We start from the raw sequence: 24,166 nt of genomic DNA on the forward strand, positions 1-24,166 counted from the left end.
TATCCTCTAAATATAGAGTAGACATTAACATAACAAACTTTATTAACAATAACAAAAAAACTATTCTGCAGAATTCAGAAAGTTATGTGTTGGAATATTAAATCCTGCATTCTTTTTTTCCCTTCAGCTCCCACCCAGCAAGAAAAGAATATGTTTTACTTTTATATACTTTTTCTATTCCTAAGTGTTAAAATGTAAAAATTTTAGATAAGACGAAAAATGATCTCCTGGAAGAAACCTCGTGTGGACAGGTGTGCATGGACTGGTGTGAGAGATATGAAGGGGTTACACATCCATGGGTGTAATATATGTGTATATTAGTCAGGTGGACGTCTGACATTTAGGCCGGGTGCACACCAGAGGAGTTTTTCTGAGCGTTTTGAGTTTTTGAAACCTCCTGCTAATGTTATCCTATGTGTCTATGCACACTGGAGCGATTAAGTTTTGTAAAAACAAAACCCATAGCATTATATTGGGAAGAGCTTTTGAAACCTCTAGCGTTTAGGGAGCGTTTCTGGTGTGTCTCAGACCTCAGACGTAAGATTACAATCATACATTTTCCCAGAAACCCCTGAGGATTTCCCAGACCTGATGCGTTGAGGACTCACTGCTGCTTGGGGGGGGGGGGGCTTGAAGCTGCTGCTCCAGGGGGGTGGGGAACCTCCGCTTCTCCCAGCGGCACTCTGCGGTGACAGTCAGGCTACATATACTGACATGAGACAGTGGCATGCTTATCAGTCCGTCTTGCATGCAAATTTTATGGAAGTGGTCTAATCAAAATCCACAGGAAATGCGATTGGCACAACGCTGCATATAATTTGCATTTCATTTGCAGGCATATTTAGCATCTCATTCTCTATAAAAGTGACCTACAGTAACAAGTAGAATCAGAAGAATAATTTATTGATGAAGTAATACAGGCAGAGTGCTGTGCCACAGCAGAGAGAGATGTGTACTGCCGGCACTGCTGTCATCAGGCATGGCAGACAATCTGATATCTCAGCATGGCTGAGCCTCAGTACAGCTGCTGTCCTGCACTGTGTCATGTGACATCACCGAGAATGCTATTATTGTCACTAGACGTCATGTGATGTCACAAAATATGTCACCGAGGATGCCAGAATGCTTCCCTCCTGTAACCTCCTTTGCAGTGACTCTGGCCAATGGGGGTTCAGATCATGAAGGGAAGGTCGATGCTGCGTTCACCGGTTCCAATGTACAGATAGCCATGCTGTGGGGTGAGTGGAACGTGGTAGAAAGTCATTCCCAGCCACAGGAGGCTGCGCAGTATCACCACACTGTTCCCCTGCTCAAAGTGCAGACTCCAGCACCCTGTGAGGAGATAAAGAGGTTAGCAAGAGCAAAGACACACAATGCAACTCACCCACGCCTTCCAATCACCTTCCATCCCTCACCGGGACATACGGGGACTCTATAATAGAGGTGACAGTGACAGAATAGACCACGTGACACACACGTCTGACCCAACACATGGTGGCATAAAGTATCCTTACACCTTCTATCCTTGGACCTCTTCTCCATCTACACTCATGGCCTGTGAGCTTAATAAGCTCTTTTGGTTTTCAGTATCACCTCTATGCTGATGACACCCAAATCTATTTCTTAGCCCTGGCCTCTCCACACTATTATCTTGAGTCCCTGCTGTCTCTACATTCATGCCATCCCTTTCCTCAAACTTCACATGAGGAAAACAGAGATTGTGATTCCGAGAAAGCATGGGAGTGATGTGGAACGGAAGTGGAGCTGTTCAGATCCAGGTAGTGGCTTGAGTAAGTTAGCCCCCCTCTCCCGCAGTCAGTGCTGGCTAATTTAAATTTCTATTCTGAGTAGCTATGTGTGACAATCCAGCCCCGCGATCCCGTTGAGATCTGTTCCCGTTAGCGTATGCAGGAAGTACGGGCGCAGACGGACAACGAGACCGGTTGCTGGATCGTCAGAGGGAAGAAGAAAGAAAAGGCGACAGAGCATGCCAATCCCATCTAATCTGCTCCCGTTAGCATACGCAGGAAGTACGGTGAACAGACTGACAAAGATTGGTCGCGCAGCTGCCGACAATATGTAATGCAACAAACATCCACCAATCCCGTATTACTAGGCCACTTTTGCCATGCAGGTCTCATGCACTAGAGACTGCTGGAGGTAAATTCACTGTGTGCGTAGTAAACGGTTAAGATCGGTTGGAGGTGCCCATACATGTACAATTCTGATTGTATATACAATCTGTAAACTAAAAATATCGATTTTGCGCTGGAAATCGGGTAAATACACTGCCACCACTCTTCCAGTTCAGGGAGGAAAGAGACTCCTGCAGTCACAATACGGTAGCCAGCCCAATCACGTTCAACACGCTCCAGTCACCGTTCGGGGAATAGTCACTTCCGACGGTTTAAAGACTGTGAGCAATGTGACGTTAAAGAAAGGTTACTGGGTCCCTATATGATGCAATCTCGAATTGTGTTTACAATCGAGAAACAAAAGTTATCGATTTCGCACAGGAAATCTGGTACTAGCTACTCCTGGAAGGAAGAAACGGTTATTTACAACCTAGCTAGCAAATCAACAATTTATAAGCAAATCATAAAACAATGCGGTAGTATGACTGACTCTTCAGAGGGCAGATTCGTTATAGCAGCAATGAGATGACCAGAAAAGGCACAAGACTGAACGATAAAATCGTTACTTTATTTCTAAACTACATACACACAGCTTATTTTAGAACAGATTGATCTGACAGATAGAAGGGAAGAAAAGAAACAGAATGTCTTAATATACAGTTCAAATACCGTTATTGGTAGTCCATGCGACAATCGCAAGTCTTTGGCGAAAGTCCCAAAATGGCGGTTGCCATGCGGCCAACAGGCCTTTGTTAGAAATAGTTCCAAGATGGAGGTTTTGGCCCGTGTCCTTGCGGGCTGCCAGGATGTTACTAGGCATCAGATTGAAGGTAAAGGACCTGGACTTTTGGGTCATGTCAGTTTTGTTCCTCACTGTAGGTGGGAGGAGTTATGACACATACAAGTCCAGCCTTGCAATTTGAATAAGGCAGTGCCCCCTTAGGCAGGGAGAGGTTTTGGGCCAATTCATATTTTGCCCGCTCTCAGCATGCCCGTAGGTAATATCAAGAACCTGAATGAATATTCACAATCAGCGTAAGTGTGTGAATCTGCTAATACCAAACACGAGGAGTCTGGATCGCTAACAGCACCGTCCCCCCCTTTCACCTTACTGGCACTGGTTCCGAAAGATCCAGAGGGCTGAAAATCTCTCAGGACCAGTGTCATGTGGAATCGAATAAACTCCGTGAATTTGAGGGAACTGCGATCTTGGGAACACCAGAAATATTACCTAACTGTGCCTATTTATTAAATATAGTTTCTACAGTTTGTTGAATCTTTAGGTGCCGCCAGATGGCGTGATAAGGATCATTCCTATCTCCTTTCAACTCAGGCCACAAGGCTCCTGCTGGGTCGGTTCCTATCAGTCTGGAGGAGGACAGTGTAGGGGTGAGATTTCTCCCTTTCTGCCTGGTTGGGGGTCCCTGAATGCCCAGGAAACACTTTGTCACATGGAGGTGAGAAAGCTGTAATTAGAAGCTACCAAAGAGCCAGGGTTTGGTAGCAGCCAGAGTATAAGAGAAAAAATAAGGGGATTTTAAGCCAACAACTGTCAGTTTGGTTGGTTTGCGAAGAACTGGCGTTCGTAACCCCATGACGCATTCGATATGTCATATCGATGGCGTCACATCTCCTCCCCTTCCAAGATTGGGGAAGGATAGGTTAGCAGGACCTTGACTGAAGCAATACCAACTTGCTACTTGGGCTCATTACAGCGGGAAAGCCTGGGTTCCACATGACCTTGGGGGTTGCCCTTTTTGTGTTGGTCAGTGGTTTAGCCAGGAGGCTACCGGGCTTGGCAAACTCCCTGTAGTATCCCGCTGTTCCCAGAGAGGCCTGTACCTCTGTCATGACAATCTGATCTGCGTCTGGTTCAACGGTCAGATTGTCAGCTGACAGCTGTCCTAGTACCAGGGACGAGTGATCGCAGTGTTGCTCCCAAGTCGGGGGGAACACAGGGATGTCACCTGGGTACGTGACTGTACAACCGTGCTTGCTCTTCCACAGGTCGTTCCACGCCTGGGGAAAGGTGGCTTGGGCATTCATCATACCAAAAGACATCCGCATCGAGGCGTTTAAGTCCAAGGGCAGGGTGAATGTGGATTCCAGGCACGCCTCCGGCACGGTTGGAATCTGCCAGTATCCGTAGCTCCGATCCATGATCGTTAGGTAGTTGGCGGATGCCAGCCAATCCAACAGATCACCGAGGGGAGTCACGGGATACGCATCAGTTACTGGGATGTCGTCCGGCATCCTATAGGCCTCACAGAACATGGTGGTCTGTGAGCTAGAGGATTTGCGGAGGACAGCCATCTGCAACATCTCCTCATACTTCATCTTTACTTTTGCTTGCACCTCCAGAGAGGCGCTGTGGGGGACCTGCCGTAAGGGCTTGTGAGTCCCCGGGTCCCTTCTGTGAACTGCCGTATCCTGCCCAGGGTTTTTGCGAAGATTTCGCTGTGGGAGCGCAGTGCGCTTCAGCGAGGCCTTCTGGGAGTACGAGAGGTGGGAGGTGACTTTCACATCATCCGCCAATCCTCGTGTGGGAGCCATCAAGCCTGACAGGGGACCTGTGTCTGCCTGTTCTAATTGGCCATACTCTCCCAGAACTAACTGGGTTTTGTCTGACTGGGCTTCGAACGGATCCACATGGACCGTGCTTTCACCTGGGGTGTCAGTTACATGGGGAATGGGTTCACTGGAGTAGTTACCATTCTCCCTGTACACCTGTAGTGGAGCTTCCACTGCTGGTGGCTTAGTGGGCTGGCCACTAAGTACACCCAGGTTGGAGTCGCTCTGTAGTATCCTCATGGATGTGGGACTACAAATCTCAGCCAGCTGCCTAGTGCGATCTGAGGGCAGCTGCTGAAAACCAAACTCTCTGGGGTCAGAGCTGACAGGATTGCCTGCGGGCTCTGAGCTCAGGTTACCAACAGTACTGGGTGTGTCTGTCTGCACAGGTACACCACAATAAGCATCACCTTTTGGGGAAATCAAAATCACGTCAATATTGACATTGGTCTGGGGGTCAGAGATATCAGGGGAAGTCGAGACTTCTCCAGATAGTCCTGAGTCCAGACTACCGGTGACACTGAAGGCGTCACCCAGCGTACTCTCACAAACATGCACAACATTATCAAAAGCATTTGCATAACATGACATGTCATTTTTAGCATGAGTTTCACCCGCTTGAAAGTCAGAATTTTCAGAGGGAATCCCTGCTGTCAGCTCTGAGTTCATGCGGCTGGCTATAGGGTATGTAATGGCCAAAGAATGTACAGTGTTTCTATCACAATTATCACTGACACATGCAATTTCATAGTAATAACAGGTGCAGAAAGAGATAAAAGACAGTCAGTTGCTGGTACATGTAAATCTGAGGATACCTCCCGCCCAGCGGCGTTAGGTACAGTAGCAATAGCAGGTAAGGGTTTGACATCTCCCTGTTTTCCCAAAGGCTTGTACAGTACCTGGTGGTCAGGGAGTCCTGTTGGGAACTCCTGCATATCAGCAGAAAATTCCGAAGGGCACACACGCGTGCCTAGATCAGTGCCAAGCACAGGAGGAGAGGGAATCTCGGCAACAGCCCGCTCTGGACAACCCACCCCCCATCCGGCCTTCTCGGGACCTGGGATAACAGGGTTGTGGTGGTTGGGCTTGACTTCAGTCAGGGTGAGGAGCTTTTGTGGGAGAATATCTTCCTCTGTGGCAAGATTGGAACAGACCAAGGAAACATCTGCTTCTGGAGCACTGGAGCAAAAGATGATCTGGTCGTCCACTGGAGCACTGTGACGATTTCCGGAACCGTAGAGCATCTCTGACACGCTGACAGGCAGTGCAGAGGGTGATGCAGGTGACGGATCAGGGTTGCTAGCCATCTTCGGGCTAGGGACTGTCGTTCTATTCCTCTTGGGACAGAAGAACTGTATGTGGCCAGTCAAGCCACAAAGATTACACGTGCGAATGGCAGGTGTGTCAGACTGGGATGCAGCAATAGCAGCAGCTGCAGGTCTCGGTGGCGCAATGCTCACTGGACCAGGAGGAGCGAATGCAGTTGGCTTACCTCCTTCCAAGTCTTGGGACAGTGTTCTGTGACTGTCCAGCACCAGGGTTCTCTGGCTGTCAGGTACAGGAGCCTGGTGGTACGCCCTCTCAGAGGTGCGCACAGGAAAGTCTTGTTCCGTGCCCTCTCCCATGGCAGGAAGATTTGCTGTGGGGGTCACGGGTAGAGGTTTGCATCTCTCCACCGAAACACATAGTGAAGAGTGCTGATTCGATTGGGTTAGCTGGGCCAACTCCAATTCACGCTGGAGCCGTAGCTCTTTGTCCTGGAGATCCCACTGGCGCAGACGCTCTTGGTGCTCCTGGTATATGCTCAGATCCTCGCCGGTCAGGTTTGCCAACCACTCCGGGGGTATCAGGACTGTAGGGAATAGAGGCATTAAGCAAGGTGGCGACAAGGATTCCATCTCTGGGGTAATGCCACCAGCTCAGCCTTGTTTGTGCTGCAAGCAGCAATGCCGTGCGATTTGCAGAGGGCTTGCAAGTCAGGAACAAACCAATTCTGGTGAACCTGAACTGTATCAGACATTCAGAAGAGAAGAGTACAAGAAAGAGAAGGATATAGCAAAGAAAAAGTTAGGAAATGTAGACCAATCTATTCGCTATCAATGTGTACCGTTTTGTGCCCAGAACTTCGGTTCTGCAAGACAGGATACTTAGTGACCACTGTCTTATTATTCTGGATGCAAAGACTGAGTTTGTCAGATCTTTGCGCCCTGATTTCCCAAAAGCTGGCTGTGCCTGGTTTTGGGGTGTGCTATCCCACCACTGCCACCAATGTGACAATCCAGCCCCGCGATCCCGTTGAGATCTGTTCCCGTTAGTGTATGCAGGAAGTACGGGCGCAGACGGACAACGAGACCGGTTGCTGGATCGTCAGAGGGAAGAAGAAAGAAAAGGCGACAGAGCGTGCCAATCCCGTCTAATCTGCTCCCGTTAGCATACGCAGGAAGTACGGTGAACAGACTGACAAAGATTGGTCGCGCAGCTGCCGACAATATGTAATGGGACAAACATCCACCAATCCCGTATTACTAGGCCACTGTTGCCATGCAGGTCTCATGTACTAGAGACTGCTGGAGGTAAATTCACTGTGTGCGTAGTAAACGGTTAAGATCGGTTGGAGGTGCCCATACATGTACAATTCTGATTGTATATACAAATCTGTAAACTAAAAATATCGATTTTGCGCTGGAAATCGGGTAAATACACTGCCACCACTCTTCCAGTTCAGGGAGGAAAGAGACTCCCGCAGTCACAATACGGTAGCCAGCCCAATCACGTTCAACACGCTCCAGTCACCATTCGGGGAATAGTCACTTCCGACGGTTTAAAGACTGTCGGCAATGTGACGTTAAAGAAAAGTTACTGGGTCCTTATATGATGCAATCTCGAATTGTGTTTACAATCGAGAAACGAAAGTTATCGATTTCGCACAGGAAATCTGGTACTAGCTACTCCTGGAAGGAAGAAACGGTTATTTACAACCTAGCTAGCAAATCAACAATTTATAAGCAAATCATAAAACAATGCGGTAGTATGACTGACTCTTCAGAGGGCAGATTCGTTATAGCAGCAATCAGATGACCAGAAAAGGCACAAGACTGAACGATAAAATCGTTCGTTTATTTCTAAACTACATACACACAGCTTATTTTAGAACAGATTGATCTGACAGAGAGAAGGGAAGAAAATAAACAGAATGTCTTAATATACAGTTCAAATACCGTTATTGGTAGTCCATGCGGCAATCGCAAGTCTTTGGCGAAAGTCCCAAAATGGCGGTTGCCATGCGGCTAACAGGCCTTTGTTAGAAATAGTTCCAAGATGGAGGTTTTGGCCCGTGTCCTTGCGGGCTGCCAGGATGTTACTAGGCCAGGGGCCCCAACCGTCCCGATTTCGTCGGGACTGTCACGGGTTGGGGGAGGGGTCCCGCTGTCCCGGGATACCCCCCCTTGTGTCCCGGCAGGCAGCGGAGGTGAAGAAAGGATCGAGGCGCCAGCCGGCGGTGTGTTGTGTGGGATGCGGGTCTGGTATAAGATTGTCCGTCGCTTCCTCCGCATGTGGCCCCCAGTGTCCCCCTGTATGCAGAGATAACAGCGCAGCGGAGCAGGCAGTCTTACCATTCCTCCTCGTACCGGGCATCTCTCTTGCTTCCATCTACTTCCTGTGACGTCACAGGAAGCAGGAAGCAGAGAAGAGATGCCCGGTACGCGAGGAGGAATGGTAAGACTGCCCGCTCCGCTGCGCTGTTATTTCTGCATACAGGGGGACACTGGGGGCCACATGCGGAGGAAGGGACGGACAATCTTATACCAGACCCGCATCCCACACAACACACCGCCGGCTGGCGCCTCGATCCTCTTTTTCCCCTCCACACCCATGGGCACCCTCACCCTTCTCTCCAAATTTTTTTTTAATAAATGACCTATTATTCATTTATGCAGATTTATATATATATATATATATATATATATATATATATATATATATCTATATATATATCTATATATCTATCTAGGGGTGTGTCAGGGGGTGTGGTTGGGGGTGTGGCTTAAGTGTCCCGGTTTATCATCTCAAAAAGTTGGGAGGTATGCTAGGCATCAGATTGAAGGTAAAGGACCTGGACTTTTGGATCATGTCAGTTTTGTTCCTCACTGTAGGAGTTATGACACATACAAGTCCAGCCTTGCAATTTGAATAAGGCAGTGCCCCCTTAGGCAGGGAGAGGTTTTGGGCCAATTCATATTTTGCCCGCTCTCAGCATGCTCGTAGGTAATATCAAGAACCCGAATGAATATTCACAATCAGCGTAAGTGTGTGAATCTGCTAATACCAAACACGAGGAGTCTGGATCGCTAACAGCACCGTCCCCCCCTTTCACCTTACTGGCACTGGTTCCGAAAGATCCAGAGGGCTGAAAATCTCTCAGGACCAGTGTCATGTGGAATCGAATAGTCACTTCCGACGGTTTAAAGACTGTGAGCAATGTGACGTTAAAGAAAGGTTACTGGGTCCCTATATGATGCAATCTTGAATTGTGTTTACAATCGAGAAACAAAAGTTATCGATTTCGCACAGGAAATCTGGTACTAGCTACTCCTGGAAGGAAGAAACGGTTATTTACAACCTAGCTAGCAAATCAACAATTTATAAGCAAATCATAAAACAATGCGGTAGTATGACTGACTCTTCAGAGGGCAGATTCGTTATAGCAGCAATGAGATGACCAGAAAAGGCACAAGACTGAACGATAAAATCGTTACTTTATTTCTAAACTACATACACACAGCTTATTTTAGAACAGATTGATCTGACAGATAGAAGGGAAGAAAAGAAACAGAATGTCTTAATATACAGTTCAAATACCGTTATTGGTAGTCCATGCGACAATCGCAAGTCTTTGGCGAAAGTCCCAAAATGGCGGTTGCCATGCGGCCAACAGGCCTTTGTTAGAAATAGTTCCAAGATGGAGGTTTTGGCCCGTGTCCTTGCGGGCTGCCAGGATGTTACTAGGCATCAGATTGAAGGTAAAGGACTTGGACTTTTGGGTCATGTCAGTTTTGTTCCTCACTGTAGGTGGGAGGAGTTATGACACATACAAGTCCAGCCTTGCAATTTGAATAAGGCAGTGCCCCCTTAGGCAGGGAGAGGTTTTGGGCCAATTCATATTTTGCCCGCTCTCAGCATGCCCGTAGGTAATATCAAGAACCTGAATGAATATTCACAATCAGCGTAAGTGTGTGAATCTGCTAATACCAAACACGAGGAGTCTGGATCGCCAACAGCACCGTCCCCCCCTTTCACCTTACTGGCACTGGTTCCGAAAGATCCAGAGGGCTGAAAATCTCTCAGGACCAGTGTCATGTGGAATCGAATAAACTCCGTGAATTTGAGGGAACTGCGATCTTGGGAACACCAGAAATATTACCAAACTGTGCCTATTTATTAAATATAGTTTCTACAGTTTGTTGAATCTTTGGGTGCCGCCAGATGGCGTGATAAGGATCATTCTTGTCTCCTTTCAACTCAGGCCACAAGGCAGCTAAGTGTCGGACTCCTGCTGGGTCGGTTCCTACCAGTCTGGAGAAGGACAGTGTAGGGGTGAGATTTCTCCCTTTCTGCCTGGTTGGGGGTCCCTGAATGCCCAGGAAACACTTTGTCACATGGAGGTGAGAAAGCTGTAATTAGAAGTTACCAAAGAGCCAGGGTTTGGTAGCAGCCAGAGTGTAAGAGAACAAATAAAGGGATTTTAAACCAACAACTGTCAGTTTGGTTGGTTTGCGAAGAACTGGTGTTCGTAACCCCATGACGCATTCGATATGTCATATCGATGGCGTCACACTATGTACTTGTAGCTACTCAGTATGAGCAACCCTAATTGTGATGATCCCCTACCTGCATGATTGTTACAGGCGTGACTGTTGGCTGTTAGGCATGGGCTTTCCTGTCCAGATGGACTCGAATTTGGAATTCAAATGAAGTCTAATGTCTTCAGGTGTGACCGCGGGATAGGGGGGTTAACTTACACACAAGTCTTCGGGACATCAGCACTTCATTATGCATCATAGGTGTAATGAAAACCGTGTTGCATGACTCACTACCGCACTTCCTTTTTCAAGCCTGAATGAGGAAACACGGAAGTGAGTGGTGGAACGCGGCTTTCATTATGCCTATGACACGTAATGGAATGCAGACGAAGACTTTTGGGTAAGTTAACCTCCCCATCCAGCAGTCACATCTGAAGTCATTAGACTTCATTTGAATTCGGAATTCAAGTCCGTCTGGACTCGAAAGCCCATGCCTATAAATGGCTGCATGACCACATGCTTTTCTAGGAGTATGTATGGAAGTAAATTAATCAATATGGCAACCAGGGAACTAGGATATATTAACAGGAGATATACTGTAGATGACAGCACTCAGGTTGCTGTCACTTCTGGTTTCCTAGAATATCATCTCAGAGTAGAGGACAATCCTAACTGTCCCCTCTCTGATTTCCAGAGGTATCTCATTGACTGAGTGCCCAGCACCAGGCTGAGGTTCTCATGCCCGTAGTATGAGTTTGTTTCAGGTGACTATGCTGTCTGTATAGGTGTTCCCATCCTCTGACTCTTCGGCAATCACTAAGGGCCTCATGTCCATAAGTATTTGATAGGCAGTGAAAAGCCTCTCAAACTCTCACAACTGCTTGCTGAGCACACAGTTCAACTGCCCGTGGAAATGAGCCCTTAATGGTGGATTTATTCAGCTGATTGCTACTTGATTTCCTTCCAGTAGGCACTTCTTTGCTCTCCCAGTTTATAGCGTAGCAGGCAGGCTGCTATGTACAGAATTTGTGGCAAGGTAAGACTATGTATTCTGTAAATTGCTGCAGAAGATTTTGGCGCTTTATAAATAATAATAATACAGTAATTATTTGTCGTAACACGTGACATATCACGCCGTGTCACTATTTATTAACATTAATTGCTAAAGCCATGTGTGAAACATCAATTATCCCCTTACCACTCTCAAAGGGATTAGGAGGGTAAGGCACAGTCAGGTGCTGATAGTTATATTCACTTAATTGCTCATCAGTGTGAGTGAGCACCTGAATAAAGCAAAAGTGTGTGCAACTGGCTGGTCTGGAGAATTCAGTTGTATTACCACAATGCAGAGGAGGAATGAAATCAGCTATGATCTCATGAATCTGGGAAAAGTTATGAGGCCATTACAAAACAATTTGAAGTCTATCATTCTACAGAGAGGAAGATTATTTACAGGCGGGAAACATTCAGTACAATGATCCAACAAATTCATCCTGAGGTCAGACCATGCAATGCCCCAGCTAATTCACCCTGAGGTCAGACCATGCAATGCCCCAGCTAATTCACCCTGAGGTCAGACCATGCAATGCCCCAGCTAATTCACCCTGAGGTCAGACCATGCAATGCCCCAGCTAATTCACCCTGAGGTCAGACCATGCAATGTCCCAGCTAATTCACCCTGAGGTCAGACCATGCAATGCCTCAGCTAATTCACCCTGAGGTCAGACCATGCAATGCCCCAGCTAATTTACCCTGAGGTCAGACCATGCAATGCCCCAGCTAATTCACCCTGAGGTCAGACCATGCAATGCCCCAGCTAATTTACCCTGAAGTCAGACCATGCAATGCCCCAGCTAATTCACCCTGAGGTCAGACCATGCAATGCCCCAGGTAATTCACCCTGAGGTCAGACCATGCAATGCCCCAGCTAATTCACCCTGAGGTCAGACCATGCAATGCCCCAGCTAATTCACCCTGAGGTCAGACCATGCAATGCCCCAGCTAATTTACCCTGAGGTCAGACCATGCAATGCCCCAGCTAATTCACCCTGAGGTCAGACCATGCAATGCCCCAGATAATTCACCCTGAGGTCAGACCATGCAATGCCCTAGCTAATTCACCCTGAGGTCAGACCATGCAATGTCCCAGATAATTTACACTGAGGTCAGACCATGCGATGCCCCAGCTAATTCACCCTGAGGTCAGACCATGCAATGCCCCAGCTAATTCACCCTGAGGTAAGACCATGCAATGCCCCAGCTAATTCACCCTGAGGTCAGACCATGCGATGCCCCAGCTAATTCACCCTGAGGTCAGACCATGCAATGCCCCAGCTAATTTACCCTGAGGTCAGACCATGCGATGCCCCAGCTAATTCACCCTGAGGTCAGACCATGCAATGCCCCAGCTAATTCACCCTGAGGTCAGACCATGCGATGCCCCAGCTAATTCACCCTGAGGTCAGACCATGCAATGCTCTGACCAATTCACCCTGAGGACAGACCATGCAATGCTCTGACTAATTCACCCCGAGGTCAGACTGTATGATGCTCAGTGCGGCTTTTTTGGAAGGCTGGCAGGAGAAAGGAGCACAGGCACCTGCAGGGATGAATGTAACACTTGGGGGGGTGGGGGGGGGGGGAGCGGCAGGCAATTGGCAGAGATGGTGTCGTTAAGCAGATTCCTGATAGATGTCATGCTAAAATCCACCGGGAATCGGTCTGTGGTGTATGCGCAGGCAACAGATCTCTTTCTGATCAGATTTGATCAGCGTTAGATCGGTGTCATGGTCCTTCTGCTCATACATTGCTTGATGCATGGGCACCTTAAGTTTTTGTTTCTTTGAAATCTCGATTAGGGTTTGCTTTTACCTGATGCCTGTAAACCTCAGTGAACTCAAGCAATTAGTGAGTTGAATGGGTCAATGTGACAGACTGATAAATTCCTACAGAAACAATTACAGTACTTCTACTTACTGATATTCAAAGTGGTTCTACAAGCTATGGGGACACTCCATTTTGGCTTTATCTTGTTTAATAAATGATGATGTAGTGGAGGGTTTTACATCTGGGGTTAGATTCGTACCCGTTGAGCTACCGATACATAAAACCTTAGGGGCTCAATTCACTTTTGAGTAAAAAAAAACATTAGGTCGGTAAAATACTGCATTCGGTATTTTAGACTTTTTCTTCCAAATTCACTACGATTTTCAAACATGTAGAAGTAGTTTGGTAAATTACTAAAAAACAAGGACAGTGGTTTGTCTGTTGGCTGCCGTGGAGCTCTGCAGAAAATGAGCAGAGGAGGCTCCTGCTAAGGTGAGCTTGTTTTGTGGTCTCTGGTATTTCACATCTATAAACTGGCGCTGTGATAATTGTCTTTGCTGTTTCGGAGTGATAACGCAATCTTGGTGTAGGGCCCATTATCCGGCCCCTGAGACGTGGAAACTTCTCCCAGAACGTTATTTTCTTTGAAATGAGAAGCAGATTGTGTTTTCTTTGTGGCACCTGCCAAGGGCCGGCCGTGCAGCGCCCCAGGGCATAGGAAGGGTGTGGAGGAGGCACAGCAGATTCAGCTAATCACTTGCAGAGAAATGGTTTGTTCCTGTGACACAGTGAGGGAGGCTGTGGAGTCCGGCACCTGTCTGTACGCTACATTACGGAGGCTGAGATAAATACAGCAGAACCAGAGGCTGAGAAACATTCCTACTGAAAGAGAACTTATCCTGCCCTCCACAACATGCCATCACTGACTGCAGTGTCTGCACCAATAGCCTCCCAATTACCCTCAGCCTGGAGTCTGACCTCAGTTAAATACCAGCAAAACCCGCCAGCCAGCAGAGTCACACCTGGAACAAGCATGCAGCCAGCAGTGTAACACACGGAACAAGCATGCAGTCTGCTGAGTCACATCCGTAACAAGCATGCGGCCAGCAGAGTCACACTTGGAACAAGCATGCAGCCAGCTGTCACACCTGGAACAAGCATGCAGCCAACAGTGTAACTCACGGAACAAGCATGCAGTCTGTAGTCACATCCGTAACAAGCATGCAGTCTTTAGTCACATCCGTAACAAGCATTCAGCCAGCAGAGTCACACTTGGAACAAGCATGCAGCCAGTGGAGTCAAACCTGTAACAAGCATGCAGCCAGTGGAGTCACAGCTGGAACAAGCATGCATTCAACGGAGTCACACCTGGAACAAGCGTGCATAGTGACTGAGGCAGTATAATGGACAGGGAAGCAGCATTTGATAATAGGACTTGAGGATGGCTGTCTCCATGGATTTGGTACAAACTTTGAAATGCTGGAGGAGGTTAGCAGAGACAACTCTTCTAGACAATAATGTCACTCTCATGATCATGTATCTGTTTGCTTGTATAACTGCTATGTTGTATGTTGTATAACCTTGTGCTACCTCTCTGTCTGACATCTCTGGTTAACACTGTATGTATCCCTATTTATTGTCCAGCACTGTGGAATATGTTGGCGCTATAGAAATACAATAAATAATCATTTGTCTCCTGCGTGTGTCACCTTCCGGGGCTCTCCCCTTTTTTACAGAACACTCCCTTAAAAGGCACAAGATGTGATTGAACACAGTGGCTCATATGCAATTTACTTTTTCACCTGAGTTTTCTCCTAGGTGATATTTTCTTAAAGTGGATCCGAGGTGAACTTTTACTCATTGCATAATTGTGTTCCTTTCCTATTGTTTATAGGGCATTCCTCAGGCCAAATACTTTTTTGTTTTTGTTTTAACCACTTTACCCCCAGCGGTACGAATTTCTCCGCCCCTTTTTTCCCTCCTAAAAAACCAGGGACGGAGAAATCCGTACCTTCCGCGCTACCGCCGCTGTCCGCGTTCCCGCCGCTCGTGCGCGCGCACCCGCCGCTCGTGCACGTCGCCGCCCGCTCGCCCGGAGATCAATGAACGGGAAAATCCATTCCCGTTCGTTGATCTAGCCCCCGCAATGATCTGCTGCTTCTTTCAGAAACAGCGAGATCATTGTGCGTCTCCCAGCCTCCTACTGCTTCCTGTAAGCGTCCTTCCGGATGCTTACAGGTCGCATGTAAACAAACACTCTGTGGCCATCTTATGGCCAAATAGTAAACTACACCCTAAAAGCATTTTACATATACAAACATTACATTTACACAATAAATTAACTCATTACCTCCCACACTCCCCAATTATTTTATTTTTTTTGTAATAAAAAAAAAAAAAAAAATACAATAAAAAAAACAAACATAAATAGTTACCTTAGGGACTGAACTTTTTAAATATTTATGTCAAGAGGGTATAACACTGTTACTTTATAAACTGCGGGCTTGTAATTAGGGATGGATGCAAAACTGAAAAAAATGCACCTTTATTTCCAAATGAAATATTGTCGCCAAACATTGTGATAGGGACATAATTTAAATGGTTTTATAACCGGGACATATGGGTTAATACATTTCATGGGTTTTAATTACAGTAGCATGCTTTATTTAAAAACTATAATGGCCGAAAACTGAAAAATAATATTTTTTCCCACATTTTTTCCTATTTCCCCATTAAAACACATTTAGAATAAAATAATTCTTGGCATAATGTCCCACCTAAAGAAAGCCTAATTGGTGGCAAAAAAAAACAAGATATAGTTCATTTCATTGGGATAAGTAATAATAAAGTTATAGACGAATGAATGGAAGGAGCGCTGAAAGGTGAAAATTGCTCTGGTGGTCAGGGGGTAAAACCCCTCAGTGGTGAAGTGGTTAATGCTCTAATTCCCTATAAACGTAATAAGCCACTCCCACAGGTTTTCAGAGAGCCAAGGCACTTTCAGACAGTAGCAAGGGCTCATGGGAGCTCAGTCTGGGCAGGAGGAGGGGGAGGTATTACTAGTCAGAGATTTCAGAGGCAGAGGGGAGGATGAGGGGGGATTAGTTTTCTTTGCTCAAGATACAGATAAGCCTGCTTCTGTGTAATGTTTACAAACAACATGGCGGCTGTCATTGTATCACAGGAAGAAATATTCTTATTCTATTAAAGCTGTTTGCAGCTAAATTTGCTGTGTAAACTATCTAAACTTTAGATAAAATATATATACAAGTTACTTGTTATAGTTAGTTTTTCAACTCGGATCCGATTATTGCAAATAAAATGCATTTTTAATCACAAGTAAGCAAGAAAGTACTGAAAATAATTTTGATAGTAGTCTTTCAACTCATTTTTGGTACTTTTTCAATTCCAAATTGCTGAAAAGTTATTTTAAATACAAGTTGAAAAATGATCCCCTAGGACAGGGGTCTGCAACCCGCGGCTCTGGAGCCGCATGCGGCTCTTTTTCACCTTCACCGCGGCTCCGGTGTCAGTGGCTGCGGCGCGCGTGACGTGTGCTGTCGCTGGCCGGCAGCCTATCAGAGAGGCCGCCGGACCAGTGCAGTGCAGGGCTTCGGGCGGCCATTTTCCCGTAGCCCTGCAGTGTAATGCAGGCAGGACGTGACGTCGGGAAGGAAGAGGATCGTGGGAGTTGCGTGCCACAAGGTCGGGTACCGGAGGTCAGGACAGGAGGAGATCGTGACAGGAGGTCTTCTGACTAGGTGAGTAAATGTTTTTTTCCTTTCAGATCTGCTGAAGGATTGTGCATATGGGGGTCAGATCTGCTGAAGGATTGTGCATATGGGGGTCAGATCTGCTGAAGGATTGTGCATATGGGGGTCATATCTGCTAACGATTTGTGCATATGGGGGTCATATCTGCTAACGATTTGTGCATATGGGGGTCATATCTGCTAACGATTTGTGCATATGGGGGTCATATCTGCTAACGATTTGTGCATATGGGGGTCATATCTGCTAACGATTTGTGCATATGGGGGTCATATCTGCGAACGATTTGTGCATATGGGGGTCATATCTGCTGAAGGATTGTGCAAATGGGGGTTATATCTGCTAACGATTTGTGCATATGGGGGTCATATCTGCTAACAATTTGTTTTATAATGGTTTTGTGGCTCCCAGTTTTTTTCTCTTTTCGGAAACGGGTCCAAGTGGCTCTTTATGTCTTAAAGGTTGCAGACCCCTGCCCTAGGAGAAAACTCAGGAGAAACAGTGAATTGCATATGGGCCAGTGTCTGTCGCTTACCTTTAGGGATATCATGCTCCAGAGAGTCCAGGAAGTCTATGGATGGTTGGAGATCTGCTTTCTCCAGCAGCGATCGGGTCTTGGGGGTGACGGTTGGGGTGAAATGGAAAAACGAACAAAGCTTCTTGGCGTCGCTCACTGTAAGGCCTGCAGAGAAGCAGAGATGCAGGATGTGACTAACAATAACTATGCATTCTTTTGACCGCTATGGCCTGATATGACCCAGGCAAGGCCTGCAGAGGAGCAGAGATGGGCAGGGATGTAATGCACAGAGGCCACTAACAATACCTGTGCTTGCTACCTTCACTATGGCCTGATATGATCCAAGCAAGGTCTGAAGAGGAGCAGAAATGGGCAGAAATGTGGTGAACTGAGACCACTAACAATAACTGTGCATGTTACCTCCACTGGCTTAACATAACCCAGACAAGGCCTGCAGAGGAGCAGAGATGGGCATCACTGGCCCTGCCTGGAGTCGTCTGTCAACTGCTGTTCTCTAACCCCCCTCCCCCCACATTGCAACGCTGTTAGCCTGCAGGCCAACTATGCGTCTGTACAGCCTCTGCCCAGCAATGTTGCCTGAGGGATCAGGTACCTGTCTCCGTCTGGCTACATCCTTCTAGCACATGTACAGTCCTTTTATCTGGGTCTGTACTGGCAGCCAGACCCTGCTGGAACCACCAGGCACACTCTTATGTCTACACCAGCCTTCCTGCCTACTACATACACCGGTCACACCTGGTGAACTTCTTCAGGGCTTCCTCCTCACCACTCACCATGCCTCCATCATCAGACTCACCCTTACACTTTCCTCTCTAGAAAGGTGTATTGTTCTTGACAACCATCTACCTGTCCCTCACTGCAGCCACTGCTTCCACACGTCCCGGATCATAGGACAAGACCTCTGATTGTTTGGGCCTTGGTTTCCTGCTGTCTCATGTATTTGTGTATGTGATGAAACATGATCACACTTGGTGCAATGCTGAGGAACATGTGGGCAGTATAGATAGAAAGACAATCTTACTGAAGTGAGGAGAACAGAGCTAAGGTCTTTTCTTCTACAGATAATGTTCTGCTATACCTCTGGGGGTTCAGGGGCAGAAAGAGGTGCCAACGGTGCAGTCTAACATAATGTTGTTATATTTACCTCGGAAACAAGGATTCACTTTAATCTGCCCCAGAGGGTTTCTGACAAAGGCTCCTCGTGGCACCACAGCTGCCTCCTTGTCAATCATAGCAATGGTGGCCACCAGCCGGGTCTCTTCCTTGATGTGATTCTGATGGAGACAGAAGATGGCTCATATTGGTCATGCACAATTAAACTCATCCAAAATTGTAGATGAAAGCCACACTTACCGTCACCTCCTCCTCATAAGCTGCCTCCCCCTCGCCCACCTTCTTGCGCACAGTGTGCTCATATTCATGAGACGGATCACCGATGAAGCGGCCTTTAATAACCTTTGCCTCAGCGATGATAGCCTCAGTGGCAGGGGGCAGAAGGCACCAGTCCATACAGTTCAGGCTGCAGAAAACATGATGAGAAGATGGTGAGAGGGAACAGGAGCTGCGGGATGTGGTGTACAAGTCTATATACACAACAGGCACTTCCTATTAATACCCTCACAACAACCCCTTCATCACAACTTTTCCTTGCTAAAACTGTTGCAATAAAATTCCAGAGCTGAAAATTGTGCCTGTCTCTTCCTGACTCACTATGACTATGAGTTGCTCCCAGGCCAAGTGCCACCATCATTAGTTGTGACAATGGTGACAGGATTAGTGGGCCCTGGCCAATGGGAGCAGAGCAGTAAAGAAGGAAGGAGCAGACACTATTTATATCAGAGACCTGAATCTCACTCCATAAACAGCTGGACACACTGAAATGATCTCCTCCTCACCAGGGCCGGATTTGTACTTTTCAGTGCCCTAGGCCTGCTGTCACCAAGCGCCCCCCCCCCCCCCCCCAAAAAAAAAATTTGTCCAACACTCTGACTAGCGATCATTGGTTTGAATGGGCTCATCTCAGTTGTGCTGCTCTGCCTCCCATTCAACAAATAATTCCTGTAATTTGCGCTCCTGCCCGAATGTGCACAGCACGCGATAGTGTTCTGGGCATGCATACTTGAGAAATGACGCTGATGTATGACCGGTACTTGTCAAGAATGCATAACACTGTACCGGCCTCAGTTGCTGTGCACATCTGGGCAGGAGCGAGATATTACAGGGAGCGCGAGTGGCCAGAGCATGCGCTGCTTCTTTGTCCTCTGTGCGACTGGCTGCAGTCAGAGCCACATACAGGTGACAGGGAGCGAGAGTGGCCAGAGCATGCGCTGCTTCTTTGTCCTCTGTGCGACTGGCTGCAGTCGGAGCCACCAACAGGTGGCAGAGCAGTGCAATGGAGAGAAGCCCATCCAAAACAGAGAACAGGTAAGTAGAAAACATCCTGTCAAGACCCACTTTGGATGTTCTGTTGTAATTACAGTGGACCTGAACTCAGAACTTCCTCTCTGCTCTAAAAGATACGCAACAACATAACCTTTCAATAAAAACATTTTTGTTACAGCTGATACAAACCCTGCAATAAATCTGCAGTGTGTCTACTTCCTGCTTTTATGGAAGCAGACATATTTTTAACATCCTGTGCTTTCAAATGAGCTTAGCTGTTGTGGCAGTCAGGTGACACAGTGTAGAGAGCAAATTACAACTTGTGACACAAAGGAGGGGGAATTAGACAGGCTCTCGAAATACATACAGGGTACATTTCTCTGTTTTCCCTCTGTCCTGTGCAAGAGTTCAGCTCCACTTTAAAGCATCTGAATGACATTTATTTATATTTGCTGAAAAATCTATGCATCTCTTTTGAATGCTGAATGTACATATGGTGGTGTGCTCTAACAAATTGACAGTATACGGGGACAAAGTCTGAAGAAGGCTTATTTAAATTGCCTTTAAAACGTTTTTTTTAGGGTAAATGAGGCATGTAGCATCATGTTTTTTTAATGATGTGGGGACTTAAAATCCCTCTCTCTCTCTCAGATGGGAAATCCGAGTTTGCTCCGATAGTGCTATTCAGATTTTAAAAAAATATCCGAATTGCTATTCAAAGTTCGGATAGTGGAAAAAGTTCAGATTATCTGGGTAGTTCGGATACCCAAATATTGGATGAGCACCACTGCTCAGGTGTATTTAAAATGACAGTTTAGCAATGAAAGGGAAAAAAACAGCATTTTTTATCCTGCAGTCTCATAGATGGTAGGAGCTGGAAGACAGAAAATGAGTCAGGAAAGAGTTAACTAAGGAAGAGAAGCGACCACTGCTAAAACAGTCATAAATTAGGACTAGCTAAATTAACAACTGCTGGGGTCAGTGTCAAAGTTGTAAAAGTGGTGAAGAAACTGCAGAGCTCTCTGATGTTTGGGAATGCCTGCATTAAAACTCAGCGGAACTTAGTTCTATCTGCTTTGTAATGTAAATCCCTGGTATTTCTCACATCGATCTGTAAGTCTATCATACAAAGAAAGGAATGGATTATCAGGTGACCGTTATGATTGATCCTGATTGTTTTAACACATCAGGAAGTGAGAGAGAGATGCAGGGATTGGGGAACTCTGGAATTCAGCTGTTAGTGCAGAGCAGGGCGCTGGCTGGCTGCGCTGCGGGACCAGAAGAGATGATTTACTTTGACATATGACCTCTTCTCTCTCCAAGTCATGCCACCCTTCTTATCTTATCTAATTTTATCGCCCTAGGCCGTGGCCTTTCTGGCCTTTCCAGAAATCCGGCCCTGCTCCTCACCAGAGCCTGGTCTCAAACTCAATTTACCTGGGGGCCGCAGGAGGCAAAGTCAGGATGAGGCTGGGCCACATAAGGAATTTCACCATCGCGGCGCATCGCCGCCTCTGCCCGCCCCTCTCACTCTTCCTTCACAGAGAGGGGCAGGGAGAGGCGGCGATTGATGTCAGGAGGGGCAGAGCTGAAGCTGAAAGCTCTGCCCCTTCCAGGAAATTCCGGCGGATTGCCCCCCGGGCGATTTGGGGGCTCTGCAGCCCTCGTTTAGCGGCGGGGATGCGGCGGATTACTTGGGAGCACTGAAGCGAACTATAAGGAAGCTTTTGCCGGCGAAGGCCACAAAATATTGTATCGAGGGCCGCAAATAGGGTTGCCAGGTGTCCGGTTTTACACCGGACAGTCCGGTTTTTGTGCGCTGTGTCCGGTGCAAAAAGGCATGCTAAACCGGACAATTAAGTTGTCCGGTTTAGAGCCCCCCCCCCCCCCCCCCGCAGCGCAGGAGGAGAACAGCGCAGCAGAGAGAGAGCTGGGAGCAGCGGTGGAGAAGGGGGGCAATCTCCCCCCCCCTTCCCTCACCTTAGGGTGCTCTCTCTCCCCCGCTGTCTCCTCCAATATGATGTGCAGGCTGGCGAGTGGCTGCAGGCGGAACTTACCTCTGTGTCGCTCCAGCGCCGGAAGTTCGGGTCCCGCAGCCGCTGAGATTCGACTCAAAAAAGATCCGGATCAAAGATCCGAATCATTCATGAGCCGGACAACACTAATCAGTCTGAATAGTGTTGTCCGGCTCATGAATGATTCGAATCTTTGATCCGGATCTTTTTTGAGTCGAATCTCAGCGGCTACGGGACCCGAACTTCCGGCGCCTGCGACACAGAGGTAAGTTCCGCCCGCAGCCACTCGCCAGCCTGCACATCATATTGGAGGAGACAGCGGGGGAGAGAGAGCACCCTAAGGTGAGGGAAGGGGGGGGAGATTGCCCCCCTTCTCCACCGCTGCTCCCAGCTCTCTCTCTGCTGCACTGTTCTCCTCCTGCGGGGGGGGGGGGGGGGGGGCACCTGGCTACCTAACCTATTCTGGGCACATATAGCCCCTGGCTACCTATTCTGGGCACATATAGCCCCTGGCTACCTATTCTGGGCACATATACCCCCTGGCTACCTATTCCGGGCACATATAGCCCCTGGCTACCTATTCCGGGCACATATAGCCCCTGGCTACCTATTCTAGGCACATATAGCCCCTGGCTACCTATTCTGGGCACATATAGCCCCTGGCTACCTATTCTGGGCACATATAGCTCCTGGCTACCTATTCTGGGCACATATACCCCCTGGCTACCTATTCTGGGCACATATACCCCCTGGCTACATATACTGGGACATATATACCCCTGCCTACGTATACTGGGACATTTACACCCCTGCCTACATATACTGGGACATATATACCCCCTGGCTACATATACTGGGCACATATATCCTTGGCTACATATACTGGGAACACTGGCTGTTTGTCATTATGTGCATTTAGTGGTGAAAAGCTGTCTCTTTTGTGCATTTACTGGTGAAAAGCTGTCTCTTATTATGTGCATTTACTGGTGAAAAGCTGTGTCTTATTATGTGCATTTACTGGTGAAAAGCTGTCTCTTGTGCATTTACTGGGGAAAAGCTGTCTCTTATGTGCATTTACTGGCGAAAAGGTGTCTCTTATAATGTGCATTTACTGGTGAAAAGCTGTCTCTTATGTGCAGTTACTGGTGAAAAACTGTCTCTTATGTGCACTGGACCAGTACTACTGGTGAGGACAGTTAGTGACATGGCTATGTACTCTGTAATGTGCTGCAGAAGATGTCAGTGCGATATAAATACTATAATTTTTTTTTTAAAAAAGCCCATTGCTTAGCCCCACTCTACATAAAAGTGCGCTTCTGACTCCGCCCCTAACTCCACCCCTAACTCCACCCCCTGTCCGGTTTTCTCCATCAGCCGACCTGGCAACCCTAGCCGCAAATGGCCCACGTGCCGCGAGTTTGAAACCCCTGCTCTATGTACACTACCACTACCCTCTGGCTCTGCACAGTAATGATGGGGAGCAAGCACAGTGATGATGGGGGAGGGGCAGAGTGATGATAGGGAGCGGGCAATTGATATTTTTTTTTTGGGGGGGGGGGCAGAGTTTCCATGTGGAGGAGTAGAGTGATGATGGCATGGCAAGGGGTAGGGTAATGATAGGGAATTATTATGGGGTAGGGTAGCACAGTGATGATGGGGAGGGGCAGAGTTATTATGGGGGAGGTGCAGGGTTGATTATGGGATGAGAGAAGGGTTGACATACACATTGTAGAGCAAGAGGGATGAGTATTATCATCACCTGTAGAAGGTCTGCACTCCCCGTAGCTCCTCCTCCCCGGGGTTCCCCCGGCACAGGAAGTAATCCCCCCGGGTCCCCAGGATCTTGCCCCAGTATTGGATTTTTTGCAGCTTCATGTTCCTCTGCAGTAATAGCAGGGATGTCCTGAGGGCAGCGCTCTGCTCGGGAGTCAGCCCTAGTCCGGAGCCCGAAACCATCTCCAACGCAGCCAGCAACCCGTCCGCATCCATCTCCGCAGCGTCCCGTATCCAGGAAGTGTTCTCACCGTCACCAAGGCAACGGCGCGCGTCTCCAGGAACTCACGTCACACACCGGCAACCCAACACACTGCGTCCACAGCAACCGGGGCGGGGCGCCCACAGCCTGAGA

At 47.6% G+C, this 24,166-nt stretch overlaps 1 protein-coding gene across 1 annotated transcript; it reads right to left on the reverse strand.

Annotated features, from left to right (window-relative positions):
- Positions 1-882: 882 nt before the first annotated feature.
- Positions 883-24,084, reverse strand: RSPH9 (radial spoke head component 9). Its single transcript, XM_068232619.1, has 5 exons — positions 23,798-24,084; positions 18,995-19,160; positions 18,786-18,915; positions 17,639-17,785; positions 883-1,332 (listed from the first exon to the last, which is right to left on the reverse strand). Exons 1-5 carry the CDS (start codon positions 24,025-24,027, stop codon positions 1,172-1,174), a joined length of 834 nt encoding a protein of 277 aa, XP_068088720.1. The 5' UTR covers positions 24,028-24,084; the 3' UTR covers positions 883-1,171.
- Positions 24,085-24,166: the final 82 nt, after the last annotated feature.

The sequence above is a fragment of the Hyperolius riggenbachi genome, chromosome 4 (assembly GCF_040937935.1).
Source record: "Hyperolius riggenbachi isolate aHypRig1 chromosome 4, aHypRig1.pri, whole genome shotgun sequence".
Lineage (NCBI taxonomy): Eukaryota > Metazoa > Chordata > Amphibia > Anura > Hyperoliidae > Hyperolius > Hyperolius riggenbachi.

Bases quoted from the DNA above. Each gene is read 5' to 3' on its own strand.
- RSPH9 (XM_068232619.1), bottom strand. From the start codon at position 24,027: ATGGATGCGGACGGGTTGCTGGCTGCGTTGGAGATGGTTTCGGGCTCC. The intron at 18,916-18,994 runs GTAAGTGTGGCT...TGTCTCCATCAG, and splicing joins CTTATGAGGAGGAGGTGACG to AATCACATCAAGGAAGAGAC. The intron at 1,333-17,638 runs GTAAGCGACAGA...ATCTCCTCACAG, and splicing joins GGAGCATGATATCCCTAAAG to GGTGCTGGAGTCTGCACTTT.